At 33.1% G+C, this 19,936-nt stretch overlaps 1 protein-coding gene, 1 long non-coding RNA gene and 3 pseudogenes across 3 annotated transcripts in view; all 5 read left to right on the top strand.

Moving 5' to 3' along the window:
- Positions 1 to 3,090: 3,090 nt before the first annotated feature.
- LOC145816050 (uncharacterized) lies at positions 3,091 to 4,654 on the top strand. The gene is made up of 3 exons (XR_014358542.1): positions 3,091 to 3,214; positions 4,198 to 4,247; positions 4,385 to 4,654. It is a non-coding gene; the product is annotated as an uncharacterized LOC145816050 (long non-coding RNA).
- Positions 4,655 to 4,679: 25 nt separating this feature from the next.
- LOC145816074 (transcription termination factor MTERF5, chloroplastic pseudogene) lies at positions 4,680 to 6,201 on the top strand (annotated as a pseudogene).
- A 5,011-nt stretch (positions 6,202 to 11,212) lies between these two features.
- On the top strand, positions 11,213 to 13,825 carry LOC145816073 (sister chromatid cohesion 1 protein 2-like). Its single transcript, XM_082912313.1, has 3 exons — positions 11,213 to 11,487; positions 13,405 to 13,669; positions 13,759 to 13,825. The coding sequence occupies exons 1-3, from the start codon at positions 11,364 to 11,366 to the stop codon at positions 13,823 to 13,825; spliced, it is 456 nt and encodes a 151-aa protein (XP_082768439.1). The 5' UTR covers positions 11,213 to 11,363.
- Positions 13,826 to 13,872: 47 nt separating this feature from the next.
- Positions 13,873 to 19,936, top strand: part of LOC145816220 (cytochrome c1-2, heme protein, mitochondrial-like) — a 28,682-nt pseudogene continuing 22,618 nt past the window's right edge. Inside the window, exon 1 of the transcript XR_014358654.1 lies at positions 13,873 to 13,919. The product of XR_014358654.1 is annotated as a cytochrome c1-2, heme protein, mitochondrial-like (transcript). The remainder of the gene's footprint in view (positions 13,920 to 19,936) is intronic.
- Positions 15,049 to 18,747, top strand: LOC145816196 (sister chromatid cohesion 1 protein 2-like; annotated as a pseudogene).

Below are 19,936 nucleotides of genomic sequence, written 5' to 3'. Positions count from 1 at the left end.
AAGTCACATGAAAAGAAGCACAAGAATCAATCACCCAATTGCTCTCTTGGCCCACAAAATTGATATAATCATCTTCACAAACGACCATGAGATTATCGGCAGTAACTGCCATTGTGTCTTCTTACTTCTTATCCACACTTTTGTCACGCCTTTTCTCCTTGTTCTTGAGCTTTCAGCATTCCCACTTCATGTGTCCTTTCTCATGGCAATAATAACACTCAATGTCTTTTTTTGAAAAAGAATCATCTCTTGATTTGTCACAGCTTTGATCATGACCATGAGGAGTCTTACTCCTCCCCTTGTTTTGCTTCGGCCTCTCACGACAAATGCTTCTGAATGAGAGGAACCTGTTGATTTTCTTCTAGTTTCTTCATTCAATAAGCTACTAGTGACTTGGCCCATTGTGACAACTCTATCGAGCGCTGAATTACTAACTGTTACAACCAAAGTCTCCCAATTTTCAGGTAGAGAACTAAGTAGCATCAAAACCTGCAACTCATCATCAAAAATAATTTTCATAGAAGCAAGTTGGTTAACAATACTCTTTATTTCATTCAAATGTTTTGGAATAAGACTGCCTTCTTTATATTTTAAATTAACCAACTTACGAAACAGAAATTTTTTATTTGTGGCTGATCTCCTATCATAAATGCCTTCTAATTTTTTCCATAAATCATGTGCTCAAGTTTCAATAGCAACATGATGAAACACATTGTCATCAATTCATTGATGGATAACACCAACGGCTTTTCGATTAAGCCTCTTCCATTCATCATCTTTCATATCATTAGGTTTGCCACTATCATCCTCAATAGGTCCATACAAATCTTTACAAAATAATATGTCCTCTATTTTAGTTTTTCAAGTTACCCAATTACTTCCATTAAAGCTAGACATACGATCCACATTCCCCTCCATTGATTTACACAAATAAACAGATCCAAATAAACTGTAAGCTCTGATACCAGTTGTTAGGGAAAATATATGATTCCCCACAAGTAAATCAATCAATGGGAATAAAAACTAATGCGAAAAAATTAAATCAAAAGCAACACAAGAATTTTTACGTGGTTCCCTCAATGTGAGGCACGTCCACGGGATCGAAATCCGATTCCACTATCAACCAAAAAGTTTCTAAACGATTACAAACAAGACACGAATGTTCTCACAAAATCACCCTTAGATGAATTTCAAAAAATCACAAATAAACAAGAGGAAAGACCTCACCAAATAGATGAACCAAAATCTTCGAAACCAGAATTGAAGAAGATCTAAAATAATAATCCAAATCAACTTCACCAAAACAATCAAGATGCACACGGACAATTCCACATACAGGAGCAGAAAAGTAGCACTTTTTACTCACCCAAATTTGATTCCACCGAATTAATTTTCAATCTATAGCAGCCGTACACTATATGCTTCGGGAACAACAAAGACCATATGTATATTGTTAAATCTTGGATTTTTATCAAAATCTTAGTTGCTATCAAATTGACTATCAAATACCTATTAGGATTTCAAAAGTCAAATATAATATATAAAATATATTATACCTAAACCAAGCTAAATTAAAATATTTTTAATAAATCAATTGGGTTCCAAGCTCCACTAAGGAGATATACCCCAACATGAAAAACATCAACACGTGAGACTTAAGAGTTATTTTGCATATGACTTATTTTGTTTTATTTATTACAAATTGGCGCATAAAAAAAAAATTGTGATACGATAGAAATAAATTAATAAACACTTTAATTAGGACATCCCGAAAGAGGCCTTAATGTTAGCATGGTATTTAATTATGGAATAAAGAGGAAAACATTGGATGTGAGAAATATGTAGATTTGATAGTGCAATCTGTATGAATTAGATCATGTGTAAAGCAACCTAATATATTTATTAATTTTTCAAGATAATAATATTTTTATTAGACAAAGTGTAAAATTAGATCATAAGAAAAAGATATATTATCTTCAAAATTTAAAAAGCCTTATGTGTTTCACACATGATTTGATTTTGTACAAATAATCTCTAATAAAATCTTAACGGAAAGAGTTAAATTATATGTAATAATATGATACTTTGGGATAATTAATTATTAAGTTTTAAACGAGACATAGTTTACCTATATTTGTAAAAGGGTTAGTTACGCTTTTTACAATATAGTTTACTCTAAGTTTCACTTTAATTCATATAATTTTAAACTAAATAATTTGGTTCACACAATGTGTAGCTTTAATTTGCGTATTCCATTCAAAATTAAAATTAAAAATAACAATTTTCAAATATTTATCAATTTTTAAGGTATGCATAGATAAAATTAATAAAAATTTAGATAAAAGAACTAAATTAAAATTGAACTTAAAGTATAAAAATCAAATTATTTAAAATAAAATAATAAAAAGTAAAGTAAAATTTGGGTATAAAAAGTGTAATGAACTTTTTGTTAAAATCTCAACCCATTGGGCTTACTTTGCAAACCAGTAGTTGCTTAGATAAAGCCCAACAACATGCGACATTTCTTCCACTTGCTTTGCTGCCCCAAGGTCAGCTCACTCAGCAGCTGATATGTATGTATGTATCTATCTATCTATCTAATAGCTTATAAAATCATATCCATCTCCAAATCAACGCCACCCTCATAAACCTCCTTTTTTTTTTATTCCTTCCCCTGTTTCTCCAAACCCACACCAAATCAAAACCCTTGAAATATTTTCATATCCATATATACATTGTGCCATTTTGGAAACATGGAAAAAAGCCACGTTTTTGGACATTTTCATTGTGCCATGTCCAAAAACGTGGCTACCAAAAACGCCAGAAAAGTTATTTGGCAAGTGCCAAAACGCAGCTGTAAAATTATAAATTAGGGCCTATGAAAAAAAAATAAAAAAATAAATCTTTTATGTTGGGTAAGGGTATTTTGGTCATTTTAATTTGATTTGATACCATAAATAAATATTAAACTAAAAAGCAAAAAGTTAACTTTTTATCAACTTCTCAAATCACTTCCAAAAAAGCCAAAAAACTTGATAAAAAATCAAAAACCAACTTTTTACAAACTCCCCAAAACAACCCATTATACTGGTTCTTGGGAAACCCAGATTCCCCAAAGCATAACGCACTCATCTATCAGAAAAATGAAAGCTTTTACTACCATACCGTTCTCCGACCTTTCTTCTCTAGCCAGAGCAACCTTTTCCGCACCAAGGTAACGATGTCTTGTCATGGTTTTCTTTTACTGTCTTTTTTTTTTTTAATATGTGGCATGTTTATATAGTATTGTGATTGCCCATTGTTATTGTTTAAAGATTCACATTTCCTGCACTTGTAAGAAACTTGATGATAAATTTTGGGGTTTTATTTATTGTGCTATGGATGTTGGTGAATTGGCTGTGAATGTATTGTACTTGGGCTTGTTAATCATCATAGTGTGTGTGAATGGTTGAGTTGAGGCCTTGAAAGCATATTTCTTCTGACACTGGATGTTGCTTAATTGACAAACTTTTCATGCACCTTTTAGTTAAATTTTAGTATTTTAGGTAGGAATGGAATGACTATTCCTTGGCCCCTAATGGAATGACAATTCTCCTAAATTAGTGAATGGTGATTTTATTTGTAATTTATATTTATTTTTTTTTTACCCAACTAAGCATGAGAATGAATATTACGAGGGCATAACCATACCATTCCAAACTTCATTCTAGTGAACCAAACAATGCGAGTATTAAGATTATGATATGATTGAGCAGAAAAAAGAAAGGAAAATAAATAATTTAAAGCTATGATTCATGGCACTATGAGGAAATATGTTTGGGATAGCTTAAGACATCATCTTAAATTTCAAGATGTGGTGCAATAAGGGGAAGAGATTGGAGACAATTCAGGCTCTGGACATGTTAAGTAAATCACATGTTCATTACTTGGTGGCACGAAAACATACGGGTGTAATAAGACAATGACTGTTCATTGGTATCCATGGAATGTGCAGGCAATCCCAAGTGTGAGAACTTTGTGAAACCCCAGTAATTGTGAAATCTTTTAAATTTTTTTAAAGATATTTAATGGCTAACATTGCAAATGGTAATGGAAACAACAGCTACCAGTTCTCTCTCTCTCTCTCTCTATATATATATATATGTATATTTCTATTTCCAAGTTGGCAAAACTGATTATAGTTTAGTATCTTCTCAGGACTCAGCTCAATTTTCCTAAGAAACTGTTCTTCTGCCAGGCAAAGTTTGGTAAGCAATTCCTTTTTCATTCATCTTCTCGTTACATCTGATGGACCATCCTACTTTCACTCAGAAGTTCACTATCATGCTTGTATTATTTGGTTCATCTTAACAATATCGGAGAATTTGTTTTGATACATTAGCAGCTGAATCTGGGAATGATGGGTCGTTCAGCTTAAGAGTGGTGCCTTCAAATTTGTTAGTGGCTGAGAAAGAAGAAGCCAAGGCTGTACTGACCTTGTTCTTGAAAAAACAAGGCTTAAGCAATTCAGTTGCAGCAAGAACTATCAACAAGTCAGAACTTTTCATTGATCACCTCGTTTCAAGGCTTCATTCTGTTCATAAAGCCCGGTATCTAGTAGGTTCGAGTTAAACACGTCACTGTTTTACCTGAAGCATAAGTTTTATGATTGTCTTCTGTTTCAAGCTTTACTGCCCCACTTATTGGATTTTTCTTTGACATTGCAGGACGAGAGCTTACAAGTTACAACTCTTGAGATCAGGGATGCTCTTATTTCATATCTTGATACCCTTTATGAGGAGTATGGAGACATTCTGATAGATGTAGTGGAAAACTTTCCAAATCCACCAATTAAAGGAAAGCCATTAGAAAAGTTACCAAACCCATCAATTGAACACAGATCGGTTGTGCCAGTTTCGGCCCCCAATACCGCCTTCAACTCCAAGAAGTTAAAAGACTTGGCCAGAGTGACTAATGTCAGTCCTGGGAAGCTCCCTCCTCACATTATCTACCTCATAGAACTTGGCATGGAACTTGAGCTGATCAAAGAAGTGACACGTAAATTCCCTGCCTTTGCCTAGTACAGCTTAGAGGGGAAAGTTAAGCCTATTGTTGAGTTCCTTCTTGATCTCGGGGTATCAAAATCAGATATTCCCACCATCCTCACCAAAAGGCCTCAACTTTGTGGAATCAGCCTCTCCGAAAACTTAATACCCACTATGACATTTTTAGAGGACTTGGGTGTGGACAAGAAACAATGGGCGAAGGTGATTTACCGATTCCCAGCACTTCTCACTTATAGCAGGCAAAAATTGATGTCAACCGGGGATTTTCTTTATGAAATGGGGCTTTCAGCGGAGAGCGTGGGCAGGATTCTAACACGCTGCCCACATATTATAAGCTATAGTGTGGAGGATAAGTTACGGCCTACAACTGAATATTTTCGTTCTTTGGGAGTTGATGTTGCGCTTCTTCTCCACAGATCTCCACAAACTTTTGGTCTAAGTATTGAGGCCAATTTGAAGCCCGTGACAGAATTTTTCTTGGAGAGGGGTTACAGTATAGAGGATGTTGCAACTATGATTTCAAGATACGGAGCTCTCTGTATACTTTTAGCTTGTTGGATAATTTGATACCCAAGTGGGAGTTCTTTTTGACAATGGATTACCCGAAATCTGAACTGATTAAATTTCCTCAGTATTTCGGTTACAGCTTGGATGAGAGGATTAAACCTAGGTATGCAATTGTGACTGAGAGTGGAGTAAGGTTGCTGTTGCTGCTGAACCAAGTGCTATATATCTCTTTCAGATGGCGAGTTTGATAAGGTGTTGAAGCGGAAAATGAAGAAGAATACTGGATGACATGACTCCGGGTGTCTGATCTAGCGGCCATGATCTAGGTTTGGGCATGGAACAACGAGACATTTGTGATTGCTTGGTCCACAAACCCAGTAACTTGTTGGATGGGGCCTAAGTGATGACTCATGATGCATTGTTTAAGAAGTAGAAATTACCGGACTTTGGGCATTTCATTGTTGTTGTTTTGATGCGTGTATTCAAGGACAAGAGTAGATAATTATTTCATGTATAATTGTATAAACAAAGATAATATGAAGGAAATATTCACCTTGCTCCGTGAGCTCTTTCTTCCAACATATTTTTGTGTTATGGTGCCTGATTGCTCCGAGTTTTTTCTTAGGAAAAAAGGGGTTTGTTAATGATCTTTTAGCCTGTGTTTAGATATAGATACAGGTAGGGAAATAGAAAAGAAAATGTGACTGAAGTATAATTATATGGAAAAGGTTGGGCTCCTATTGGGAATTCCTACCCTTCTCGATGTATTGTGATTGGTTAACTTTTTATTTTTTGTTTTTTTTTCTCTCATCTTTGGCTAACATGTGTCTGTGAGGGTTGTGAGAATAAAAAAAAAAAGGGTCCGTATAATTTTTGATTCATTTATATTTTCACCTTTTTAAAAAAAATTATACTTTATGATCCAAATACAGTTTTAAGGAATGTAAACGGTAATATGTTGCCTAAATTCTTTAGGCATGTTTAATTGACAAAATTAGATGATAAAATTGGGATTATTAATTCGTGAGTCTAATAATTCTGTATTTTTTTCGAAATTTTATTTCAGGATTATTAATCTAACAAATTTGTAGGATTATTAGTAATGGGTTAGGGGTGAGATTATTTATCCTGAGTTGGGAAATAAAATAAAAGACTATTTTACCCTTGACTAAAAAGTAAAACACTTATTATTTTTATATAATTTTATATTTTAGAAGGCTAAATTTTTTTTAAAAAAATTTAAAAATATTTTTTGATATTTATTTATCAAATTAGTTTATATTTTAAAAAATAAAAAATAAAAAACAAACCAAACATGGCTTTGTATTTTTATTTTGCTTTTAATTATTTTTATTTACAATTTTTTTTAAAACCACGTTTATGAAGAAATTTTGATAAAATAAAGATTGTGAAGAAATATTAATGGAGGGTAAGATTGGAAAATAAAATAAATATAATTATAATCTTACATTTATATGTTTTCTTATCCAATGCAAATCAAACAATAGATAAGGGAATAATTTATCCTACTAATCGAATTAAATAGTGAATGTCACACTAATTTAATGAGATTATTAATACTTTCACTATTAGTCTTGTGAATCAAACATGATCTTATTGTCATAACATTGTCAAGAAATTATTTGATATTTCAAAAATATAATGTAATTATGTGTATACCAAATAATAAAGTATATGTGACAATTTAAAAATAAATAAATAAAAATTATTGTTCAGTCCACATTTTAAAAAATAATTATAAATTCATAAAAAAAATTATAATTATAACTATTAATGTTTATAAAATTTATTATTGATTTTAATTATTTTTATAAATATAAATAATTTAATATTTCCAAAAAAATAAAGACAAAATCATCACCCATAACCAAACGACAGAATACAGTTCGTTAAGGAACGTGGACAATGACACGTGGCATGGTCAAATTAATCATATGGCTTACCACAATCCGCTAATTGAAGTGTGCGGCCCTAAAAGGATAAGTATGAAACGCAAAGCCGTCAAATTTTACTGTCGGTAAAATTTAAAATTTGCTCATAAATCGAATTTTATGTTATTTTACAACTTCACCCTGCATTTCTTTTCATCCATCATATACGTCTCGTTTGGAAAGTTAATCATTTTAAGTTAACTAAAAAAAGTTATATTTACAAATACAATTAATTCGATAGTTATGAGAGAAAAAATAAAATAATTATAAATTAAATGTGACATTTTGTTTTATTGACTATTTTAAATTATTTATCTTTATTGACTATTTTAATCCAAATAACCTTCCTAAACAAGACCATAGCCTTTGAACTCAACTATAACAATCTCCTTAAACTTTATAAAAAAAAATAACAATAAATTTCCCCCTTAGTCATATGAATTCTAAATTCTCCTATCATAGTTTCTTTCTCTTAAAATAAATTATTAATACTAAAAGAAAATGACACATCAAGTATTATCAAGCCACTCTATCACAAACCTTCGCTCTCTACCCTTTATACTTACCATCCGTTCTTGGCTATCATGGCCACTTTCGTCACTTTACATCCCTCCTTAAATAAAAGTAATTTGAAACGCTTAAAAAAATTAAAAAGTTGCTCTCAATATTTCAATGACTTGCTGTATTAGCATGTGCTTGCTTTCAAATTTTGTTGTTTGTAGTCATCTATTTAGGTTTCAAATCATACAATAGACTTCAATTGTTCAAGTTAGCTATTAAAACTCAACATTATTACTCCCACGCAATAAAAAAACTAAAATTGACAATTTTATTATCTGATATTTGGAGATTATTGAAGGCATTAGCAATTTTGTTGAGGTATTATCATATTGAATTAACCTAAAGTGCTCTAAATGGAAAACAAGTTTAGCAAAAATTGTGAAAAAGACCAACAATATGCCTAATATCTGATAGTTTGGTGGCGCAACCATTATCGACTATCTTTTATCTGAAAGAGTTAAATTGTTTATATTAAGAATAACCATGACACAGACCTTCACGATTCCCCACTGCCACTATTCCCACACACACATGGTATAGCGACCCTGGTCTTTTCCCATTTAATTATTGTATCCGGACTGTTCCGTAGATTTTGTCATTGTATATGGTTGTTGTTGTTATTCCTTATTTTCTCTTTTGGAATTATAGGATGTGTTGGGTAGGTTTGTTTCAGGTTGGTTGGGTTTAGAAACCAAGAGTTGCTGTCCAGGTTTTTGGTTCTTCGCTCGAGCGAGGAGTTGTTCGCTCGAGCGAGTGGTAGTGTTTGATTTGGACCTGTAGCTGTGCATTCTTGGCTCGAGCGAGCTTTTCTTCGCTCGAGCGAGTTAGTTCATCCTTCGCTCGAGCTATGGTTCCTTCGCTCAAGCGTGTGTCTGGGTTCAGACCTGAGGGTTTGAGTTCTTCGCTCGACCGAGCTTTCTTTCGCTCGAGCGAGCATTTGAGTTGTTGGCTCGAGCAAGGTTTCCTTGGCTCGAGCGTAGTTTCTCTGTGTCTGGTCGCTCGAGCGACCAAGTCTTCGCTCGAGCGAGCCTGTCCAGTTTATATACACAGCAGCGGGATTTGATCAGTCTTTTTCATATTCTTTTGATTCAAAACCCCAGGTTCGACTTTTCTCTCTCCCTACTCACCTTCTTTCTTAGATTTTATCCACTTAGGGTGTGTTTCTACCCTAGATCCTTCATTTAAAAGATAGAGTGAGGCAAGGGCTACCATTTAATCTGAGCATTTGACGATTTGGAGCACTTTGGTATTTTGGGCATTCATCTCTTTCTTCACCTTTTTGGGTTGTTTTCTTTGAGGTAAGGATTTCCTACTCCATTTTATAGGTTTTGCTCTAAGTTTTGGTATTTTGATGTGTTGGGTTACTTTGGTAATTTTTTGGAAAACCCCAGTTATTGTAATAAATTAATTTATATAATCAATTCAGGGAAAATTGGGGAATTTAGTTGAATTCATGGAATTAATGAATTTATTGATTTAATGGTGTAGTTGGTTAGTTTAATCACTCACCTATGAAAATGTTGGAATTATGTTAGTTGATACATTTATTTCCTGTTTAGAAATAACTGTTTTGGGCTATCGGTGGAGGATAGTCGTGATTGTTGTAGACATTGCATGTGGATTAGGAATAACTGAAACTAATCACATTGGTTAAGTCATTAACTTTGACTATTGCATTGATACAGAAAATACGTGTATTGATTGAGCATTGCATTTGCATACATTGTTTTGTGTGGGAGGAGATAGGGGATGTACTCCACGGTTTAGGGGAAGATAGGGGATGGACCTCTAAACCGGATTTTTGTTTGGGAGGAGATAGGGGATGGACTCCATTAGCATCACTTTTATGTGTGCTTATTATATTGAAGTGTTTTTATTGATACAGCACTAAAATGTGTATCAATCTGGAAGTATGAAGTGTTGTGAATTGAGCTTGAGTCTCATTTGTTTGTTGTTATTGGAAGGATGTGAATATGGTATATGTAATTCACTGTTGTAGGTTGGCCAGGTTCTGAGCCATGTTGATAAAATTGGAGAGTAAATTGTATCTTTGACAATAGTGTCATGAGACTGTAAAATGAAGTGGTTGATTATCTTGGTTAACCATCTGTCAAATACTATTGCTTTATTCATTGCTTATATGTGGTTTAGTATATTTCTACTGGGCTGTGGCTCACCCTTTATGGGAACATCATTTTCAGGTTCAGGTGACAAGCAACCTCCCAGGACTTAGTTTGGAAGGATGCGGATTTTGAAGACTTGTCTTTAATTATTTATTTTAAATAAGGTTACATGTAAACATTCAAGCCAAGGGCTTAACTTGTAAATGGGTTAATACTCATTCTTTTGTGTCCAAGTGTTAGCTTGGAAAGATGTAAGCCCTTAGGGCATTTATTTTGATGTTCCATGTAATGACTTTTAATAAAAGTACTCTGATGAATAATTCAAAAGATTCGTTTTCTTTTAATAATGCACGTTAATGTTATGTACATTATGGGTTTAATTTGAGGGCGTTACACATGGGGTCAGTGATTAGAGAGAAGAAAAAAAAAAATTTGCCAATGACCGCCCACTGAGGATCCTAAGCATTATACTATTAAGAATATTAAGGGGTATTTGATAACAATTAACAAACAAAAGGTCAAATATTGTTGCCGAACTTATTAAAACCTCAAGTTTGCCATCAATTGGCAAAAGTCCTCTTTGATTTTCAATAATATTTGCAATATGAAAGAGCATATAACATTTATGTGATATAATTCACTTTTTCCATTGCATTATTACATTTTTTTTCCCTTCGTCTATATGGATTAGGCATTTTAGAAATAATAATAAAGATAGACTATAAGTTTAGGCATTTTGAAAAATAAAATTATTGACATCAACTAATTGATGCAATAATTAACCAACCAACAGCCATCAACTAATTGATGCAATAATTAACCAACCAACAGAGAAATTAAAATACCATATAACTCAAGGGGTGAGAGGTATTTTCCAAAAAAACTCAGGAAATTAATTGTAATTTAAATAAACGCTAGGGATGCATTTGTAATTAAATTTAATTCATTAATTGTTTTTTTTTATTATTATTATTTTAAGACTTATTTGGTACTCTTCTCATTCAATTTTTTTCCCTGAGAATTCTCTGATACTCTTTTGTTTCAGGTCGACCGTTTCTTCTTTCTCATGCGCACACAAAACCACCCTCTCATGTATCAGTTGCAGGACATCTTTTGAAATTTCTGAATCAAACTCAGAGAGAGAGAGAGAGAGAGAGAGCGAAGTGAAGAGAAACATGTTCTACTCGCACTGTTTCCTTTCTAGGAAAGGGCCTTTAGGAACCATATGGGTCGCTGCTCATTGTCTCAAAAGGGTGAAGAAACACCAAGTTGCTCAGATTAACATCTCTTTTTCAGTGGGTAAGTTCCCAATTTATCTTTTTTTGTCTCTCTTTTCACTGCCCATTTCATACTTTCTGCTGATTTTCTTTTCCCGGAGAGCTTTAAGTGAGAAATGAAATGAATAATGCTTTAATTTAGTTGATAATGTCTTCATTTTCTAACCCTTTTTTAGAGTTAATTTATTTTTCTTTCTATAAATTTTCCCAATAACCAAACAGATGGTGTGCTGGTTTTGTTCTGTTTTTGGAAAGATAGTGCAAGGAGAGAAATGGGCATTTCATATATGTTATTTATTTTTGGGTTTTCTACCCTAAAATTTCGATTTTTTTACTGTGTTAACTTTTCTCTACTACATGTATTTGTAACCTAGCTTTGGGCTTTCCATGGGTACTTCATTTTGAATTGTATTGATTAGTTACTTTTCTGTAGGTTACTATGGACATTGTAGGAACTGGATGATAAGAATTAATTGAGAAATAATTGTTTGTTTGTTGAAATCAGGTGATTTGAAAATTGTCGATAACAATAACTTGTGATATAATGAATGAAATAGTTATCGGCTAACCTTTTCCTAATTTGTGAAATTATTGGAAACCTTTTGGAAAAAAAAAAGGTAGGGTTCACAAAATACCCAGTAAATTCAGTTTTTTCAAGACATTGGTTCGGTTTTGGGTCTTACAATCATCAACCCAACAAGATTGGGTTAGGCCTTGGTTTAGGCCATGATTAAACCAAGACCCGAACCTATATATATATATATTGTATAAAATTCTATATATGTTCACATATTGGATTAAATAGAATTCATTTCTTACCTTCATTTAGACAACTCATTTATAGAAACTAGATAATTTTTTTTAAAATTTTCTACATTGGCTCATTAACAGTTAAGGGTATTTATTTTTTCATATTGACTTATTCACATAAACTTTTTTGGAATGTACACAAGCTACTTAACATAACATGATTATTTATCGTTGTTGGCTTGTATTATATTTTAAAACCATATGTTGTTCTTCTTTGTTTGTGTTATGTTAAAAAAATGTTACAGGCTTATTTTCTCTAATCATTTATTGTTGATTGGTTCACTAATTTTTAGTATAGTGGAACCGTGGTTCCAACCTGAGCTACATTGGGTTGGTTTAGTTCTAGTGCACGATTGGTTCAGTTCTAGGCCCAAAAACTTGAAACCGATCATGATTGGTTTGGTTTGGTTATAAGTTTAGTGCTAACCTGAACCAAACAGACTGATGCTCACCCCTAGAGGTGGATATGTTTGTGCCTAGAAGGGTTTGAATAGGCTAAAAGGTTTGTCAATTTTAGTCTCTCAATCCAATTTTTCTCAATCAATTTTATCAACAATATTCTCACAATATCATAGTAAACAAATAAAAAATGAACAGTGTTTGAGATGTTTTGACCAAATGTTTAAGGCGTAACTCTGGTATTGTGGGGGAGATTGAGGCCTTGTTTGGTTTGTGTTTCTCAAAAAATTTTGAGAAAAATTCTCTGCAAATAAGTTTTCAAAAGTAATCAAACCAAACAAATTTTTCCAATTTTTTTTTTTCCAAAACTTATTTGGTTTACAAATTTTCCAAACAAATCTCTCTCTCATATACATCAAATCCATCACTTTTTTCAAAACTCTCTCTTAAAATAATTTTTCAAAACATCTTTTAAAAAAAAACCAAACCAAACAAATTTTCGTACTTTTTATCTCAAAACATGTTTCTCAAATACAAATACAAACCAAACAAGGCCTGAGACTCCCAAAGCAAAAGATATGTTTCTTCTTGCGGCACTGTGAATGGAGTTCATATCTTTAGTCAATTTTAGTGTTTGGTTTGGAATGGTTATCTTATTGCCAATTACTTCCAATTGCTGGTGTCTTGAATATTTTGACAGCCTTAGTTATCTTCTTCTTTCTTAATACAGACAAGATATTGGTAGATGAAGTTCCTGTTGTCACATATAGAGTACTAGGGCACCTTCTCCTAGGTGTTGTGAGGATATACTCAAAGAAGGTTGAGTATCTGTTCCATGACTGCCGTAAGGTGCTGGTTAAAGTTAATGATTTTGTGGGTAGCAAAATAACTAATGTGCATATTCAAGCTATGTGCCCACCTTATCTCTCCATCACTCGACCAAAAAGGTTTGAACTCGATGCTTTTGATCTGCAGATATTGGAAGATGGAAGCGGGTGAGCTATATAATAATCACCATTTCAAAAGTTTGAAGTTTTCATCTTTCCTGCTAACTCTTGGCCACCTCTTTACTCTGATTTTGCAGGGTCAATGAAAGACCTGATGAAGATATTATGCTTGCAGGTATTAAAATTACAGTAAGTTCTTTATAATTTCATTGGCTTGGTTGCACTTTACATAATTTGGCCTTTATATAAAACAGATGCAAGGAAAAATGACGGCGCTGGACATGACTCGTTCGACAAGGTGTGCATTGTTTGTGTTGCAATGCAACATCTTCAGTGTCTTTTTTCCCTGTTTATGAAAGAATATAATTAAGTTTTTGAGAACACCATAGGATCAAATTGAACATAGGAGGTTATAAATTTATTTTTGACTTCTCTAGCCCATTATGCACGCGTTTATTCTTCAAATTTGATTTCTCATGATTTGTTTCTACTTCGTTCAAATTCTGTCAAAATCATGTGTAAGATTGTTTGATACCACAAAAACCATTTAAGATGGTATTTTTTTGTAAGATTATGTCTTTGAAAGTTTGTTGGTTAACTTGTGTGTTATGGGTCTTGATAACCACCTTTAATGGGCGTTGGTTAGGGATCAAATAATATAAAAAAAGTTAGAAATCCAATACACATTTGACATATTTCCCTACACACATATATTTCTATACACCTTTCGCTTATTTCGATAAACATTTTACACATACCAATATTAATCAAGACCCATTGGGCGGTGGTTAGGATTTTCCCATCTTCTTAGCTCAGAACTTAAAGATCAATAGTTTTTTTCCTTTTAGCAAATTGCTACGAAATGGTTGGATTAGTATTGTATGTATTATTGGCAAAATAAAGGTGAGGGGACAGTATGGCCCTATCTCTCTGCCTATGTCAAGCGACAGTATCATCCTCGTATAGATGGTCTCTTTGGTTCATTTTCTCATAGTGGCACCCAGCAGCAGATTATTGTAGTGACTCATTGCATAATTAGTAAAACAGTATTGAAAACATCTGTGCAAAGATTTTATTTTTTCATTATTCTTCTTCTTCAGCATGATACTTAATGGGTTATTAACTAAACCAAATAAATGCTACAACCAACTTACTCAATTTCTTCAGTTTCTGTTTGGCAACTCTTATTGCTTGAATAAGCATTTAAAATTCTACTTACTTGTATAGTGTATTTTTTAGGTGCCCATTCTTATCTTGCTCATATTATTGCCATTTAATTAAGCTACTCTTCGCTAATGAGTGTTCTCCACCCAAATCATAGTTGGCCTTGTGATCTTCTCTCAAGAGTTTCTAATGATTTGAAAGGAATTCTTCAGCCACACAACACCCTAGATCATTCTTTCCTCTTCAAAGAACCTGCTTAACCCATGGATAATGTCCTTTTCCTTAATTACCAATCCAAGAAATTGGTTGGTTTTGTTATGTACTCATACAATGTTATTGTTAGGTTGACATGCAAAAGGAGAAATTTGCTATGAAGGTGCTGAGAAAATTCGAATTAATTATAGGACAAACATTTGGATCTCTCTCTCTCTCTCTCTCTCTCTCTCATTGAATATACATAATTTAGCCTTTTCAATTTGCAGTATCACTAAGATGCTCTCTCTCTCTCTCTCTCTCATTGAATATACATAATTTAGCCTTTTCAATTTGCAGTATCACTCTGAGGAAGATGCTGCAAATTTTGAAACTTACTCTACATCTTACACTCCGGTTAAAGAGTATGTACACAAAATCCCTCATGTTTCTTCTTGGAATTGCTCTAGATATATTTCTTTGAGCTTGTTGAAAATATACTTTCGTATCCCTGTTGCAGTGTTCTTTCACATTACATCATGAAGAATGACGTGATGGTGGCAAGTGCATCGCATAATTTAAGCAAAGCAAGCATAGAGAAACTTAGAGGCAATATTTTTTCACTGGAAGAACGTCTGGATCCTATGCCACTTGGTGAGTGTGAGGGAGAACCAGGTATTGTTAGACCATTGGGTGAGAAGTATCAGATTGACACACAGCAGATAAAGTTTCCCGCCACTGTAACTGTTAGGGCTGAGGATAAGCCCCCAGACCGTATTAGATCATTTGATCAAGAGCAACATATGAATGCAGAGCAGATAAAAATCCCAGAAATGATATCACCAGAAAGCGGAAAGTGTCGGATTAATACAGAAGACAACCTGGAACCCATTACTGTTGATGTAACTTTCCAGTCCAAGTACCCAAATGCTTCAGGTATATGCTGGCTCAATCCTTTTTTTTTTTTATATTGGAAATGAAAATTGTAGAATCTTTTCTGACTGTATCCTCAGTAAAAGGGTTGATTGTGCTCTCACCAACTTGAGATTGGCCAAATCTTGGTTTTTACTGGTTTCTGCAAACCTTAGCTTTTACTTGATTGTGCTCTTATTGTTTCTTCAATTCTTAGCTTTTACTGGTTTTATGTTTTGCGAAATCAAGTGAAAGTTATGATATTAATTTCTGAGAAGTTATTTATGTTTGAAAATTTTATCATAGATCGACAATTCTTCTATTAATGCAGGCGCCACTACACCAGAGTTCATGGTTGTCCAACTCCAGCTGCTAAGGAGCAAGCTAGAGTTTCAAGGAAGAGAAGGTGTTTGTTTGATGACATCATCGTGTTGCCTAACAAGTATGTGAGAATAAGTTTGTGTTTGAATTCTACATAGAGGTGATTCCAACTTGCTGATGCTAGAATTCTACGCTAGATAATATTGTCTTTTCAAAATGGTTTTTATGATGGCTTTTAACCGATAATCCTAATGGTGCTTATTGGTAGTTTCAAAGGTGATGGGTCTTTTATTGTAATTATTGTGGCTTCCAATAATTTTTTTACTCTTGATAATAGTCCATATTGGACATGTTAAATCAATATTTAACTGTTCTATTAAAAAAGTTTAACTCCTTCTTTTTGACAATCATACGAGTATATATACACAACGGGGAACACTCTTTAGTGGAAATGACATCTAATTTCAAATCAATTCTACAATTAAATCACTTGCAAGAAAAACTGGTGAATTTCCAATCAATTGGTAGGCTATAAGGTTGAACTCCTGTTTTTGAGTTGTCATTACAATTCTAGCTATGAATTCACTTCTGGTTCTAATGATCTTAGCGCTCGGACCAAGCCTTGTAACATCTGGAATTCGCTAGTATATGCATGGAATTTGAAAATCTGTTGACATCCATAGGAGACATCTATTTGATCACTATCATACACGCTTTAAAATGGTCCAAACTTATGCGGAGGAGAAAATTAATTTTGTACGGTACTTCATCATTTCATTCTTACAGGGTACTTAAGGAAAGCATTGATGACTCGAGTGACTTGATTTGTAAACAAAGGAAAGTTCCTCATACTTCTCTCCATGCCTGGAAGGCGTATCAAATTTCAAATCGCCCTCACACTTTCTCGGAGTCTTTGATTCCTTGTGAGTTCTATTTAATTTTCTGATATGTGGTGGCCATAGATGTCATTCTATTTTACTAATGATACCTTTCCTGCAGGTATTTCATCAGAGCTCATATCTCTCTTCTGCAGAAAGAAATTAAAAAGCCGAGAGGCGGTTGAAACCGTGGAAGCTTCTGAAAAATTAGATATATTAAGTCCAGATGCAGTTAAAACTACGGAAGCTCCTGAAAAGTTAGACATTAGGATCCCCAACTGTTCATAGATCTTTGGATGAAACAGAAATTGTTGCTCCTTCAACACCTGTTACCCGCTCAACTCCTCCTTTGAGGTTGCAAGTGGCTCTTGAAATTACTAAGTTGGATAGAGTGGGACCCTCAAGATCATTTGAAAGCATAGAGAAAGAGTCATCTGAGGATAAAGAATTTGATTTTAGCCTGCTAAATGAGGTGACTTAATGTTTATGTAGACTATGCATTCTTGTCTATCAATTTTTCTTGGGAGCATTTAACAAAATTTCTGTCAAAAGAATAGTACAGAATAGAGAGACTTCTATAGTCTGCTTGTGATAAGTTCAGACTAATCAAATGCTACGTTGTTACGCTGATTGCATTTTCATATTCTGTTCTTAAATGCTGGATTGTTTAGTGCACAATTTTGTTGGAATTCAACTTACCTGGCAAACTGTGATGATAGAATGTTGCTCTTAATTCCATGTCAGGAGATTAATTCATGCGAAGGAGTTAGTCACGAAATGAGTAAGGGCACTTCCAAATTAATTCCATTCTTGTACATATGGTCTCATTTTTTCTTTTTCTTTTTCTTTTTAAAAAATTAAACAGTATTTTGGACATTTACGTGGGGTTTGGCAATTGCTTTTTCTTTTCTTTTTTAAAATCTAAAAAAGCTTATGCTTTTGGTAATTGCTAATTTTTTTATTTTTTTATTTTACTTTTTTGAGCCTTTTCAAACTGGCTTTTTGATGGGAAATTACCATATTACCCTTATAGTGTTGTAGAGCCCTATGGGGGACTGAAATTTCTCAAAGTATTGAGGGTAAAATAATTTTTTCACAAATTTTCCAAAAAACTGCTTATTTTGTTCTTCCAAACAGGTTTTGGTGCATTTTATATGGCGCTCTTATCCAACTCTTATTTTGGTTGCAGGTGAATGGTCGGTCAGAACCAGGTAGGTTGATGGATAGAATTTCTCTTTTCGCTTTAATTTCACAGCTCCTATTGTGAATTTATGAAAAAAATCTTTCAATTTGTTTAACTTGTGGTGAACAGAACGCTAGCAAGGTACCTGCACAGAAGCATTCTACATCGAAAGAAACAAAGAGAAGATGGGGTAGTAAACTTATCACAGGTTCTGAAACGGAAAACCAAGGGCGAAAGTGCAAGGGTATTCTACGAGATACTGGTACGCTGTTTTCCTTCCATTCCTTTCTTCCTATACCAGTGTTTGTCCCAACTTTGCAGAGTTAAATGAAGAGTTAACATGAATCAAAATCCGATGACTTCAGGTTTTGAAAACCAAAGGATGTATAGATACGAAGCAGAATGCAGCCTATGATGACATACTTGTACTAGAAACTCCAAAGTTGCTGCAATGTTGTGAAGCTGATGTGAAGTAAAATGCTAGTGGGGATCCAAAGCTGTAGGGTCTATCTGTGTTTAATTAACAGAATATGTATCATCTCATGTACATACATCAGTAGTTGTTAGAGAGAGTTTAGAATTTTGCAACCCGGATAGCTTGTATATTAAATTATCAGGTGTAAGAATGTTTATTCAAGTCCAGTTTTAACTATTGCCTAGTGATGGTCCAGATTTATTGGTTTATTTTAATTTATTTGTAGTTTATTTAGCTTAAAATTCGAATTAACATTCTAAAGCAGTTGTATTTTAGTTGTCAAAGTGTGGGTTTCAGTTGTTTTTATAAAAAAACAGAAGATAAAGTCAGTTTTTTTTAATATAAAAATAAATTAATTAAAACCGTTACTAAAAGTCATTTAACATAACTATTACGTGTTCCAAATTAAACTGTCAAACTTTACCAATTTTTTCAAAATTTAAATTTATTTTAACTTGGTTTGGATCAGTTTCTTTTACTGGTTTATTGATGAATGGATGTTTTTAATGAACATTTATTTTACTTTGGCACCCTTTTCTTCTACCGCATGCCTCCCTCTTTCGTTACCACTCTGTTTTTGCTCTCCTGTCATTTTTGGGGTTGGATAATTGGTAAGAATTTAGAATGAAAGTATTGGAAAATGAGTGAAATATAATTATATTTTATTTATTTATTTATTTTTTATTTTTTTAAATTCTTACTTAAATTCATAATCTGAATACAACGTTAAGCTCTTATCCCTTTGTATACAAATATTTTTAAGGTATGATTGTATTAATTTATTGTGGAAAGGTTTTTCAAGCAAAAATGTTATAAATCAACCTTTATTAACTCATAATTTATCTCTAATATATTTGTGTGGTGAAAATTAAATTAATAAAATATAAATTTCATGACTACCACGAATTTAAACTACCGATTTTTTTTTTTTTTTCAAGAATAAATTCTGAGTTTGATCATTATTTTTGGTGTTTGATTACTTTTGATCATTATTTGAACGAAAAGCCTAGGTTCAAAAAGTGTACCAGAAAATTAACCAGATCCTTATATCAATGGTGCAGATTTAAAGGTGTTATTGTGATTGTGAGATCATATTTTATGGGAATTTAGGCCATTAATGCTATCTTCTAGACATTTTTTTTGATATTTTTAGTCTGTAACTGTAGCCTTGTTCGTATTTCAAAATCTTT

This window comes from Camellia sinensis, unplaced genomic scaffold, assembly GCF_055761805.1.
Source record: "Camellia sinensis isolate YWXY unplaced genomic scaffold, ASM5576180v1 Unanchor3, whole genome shotgun sequence".
Taxonomy (NCBI): Eukaryota; Viridiplantae; Streptophyta; class Magnoliopsida; order Ericales; family Theaceae; genus Camellia; species Camellia sinensis.
The sequence above is the reverse complement of the archived record's forward strand: the minus strand, read 5'-3'. Positions and strand labels throughout refer to the sequence as shown.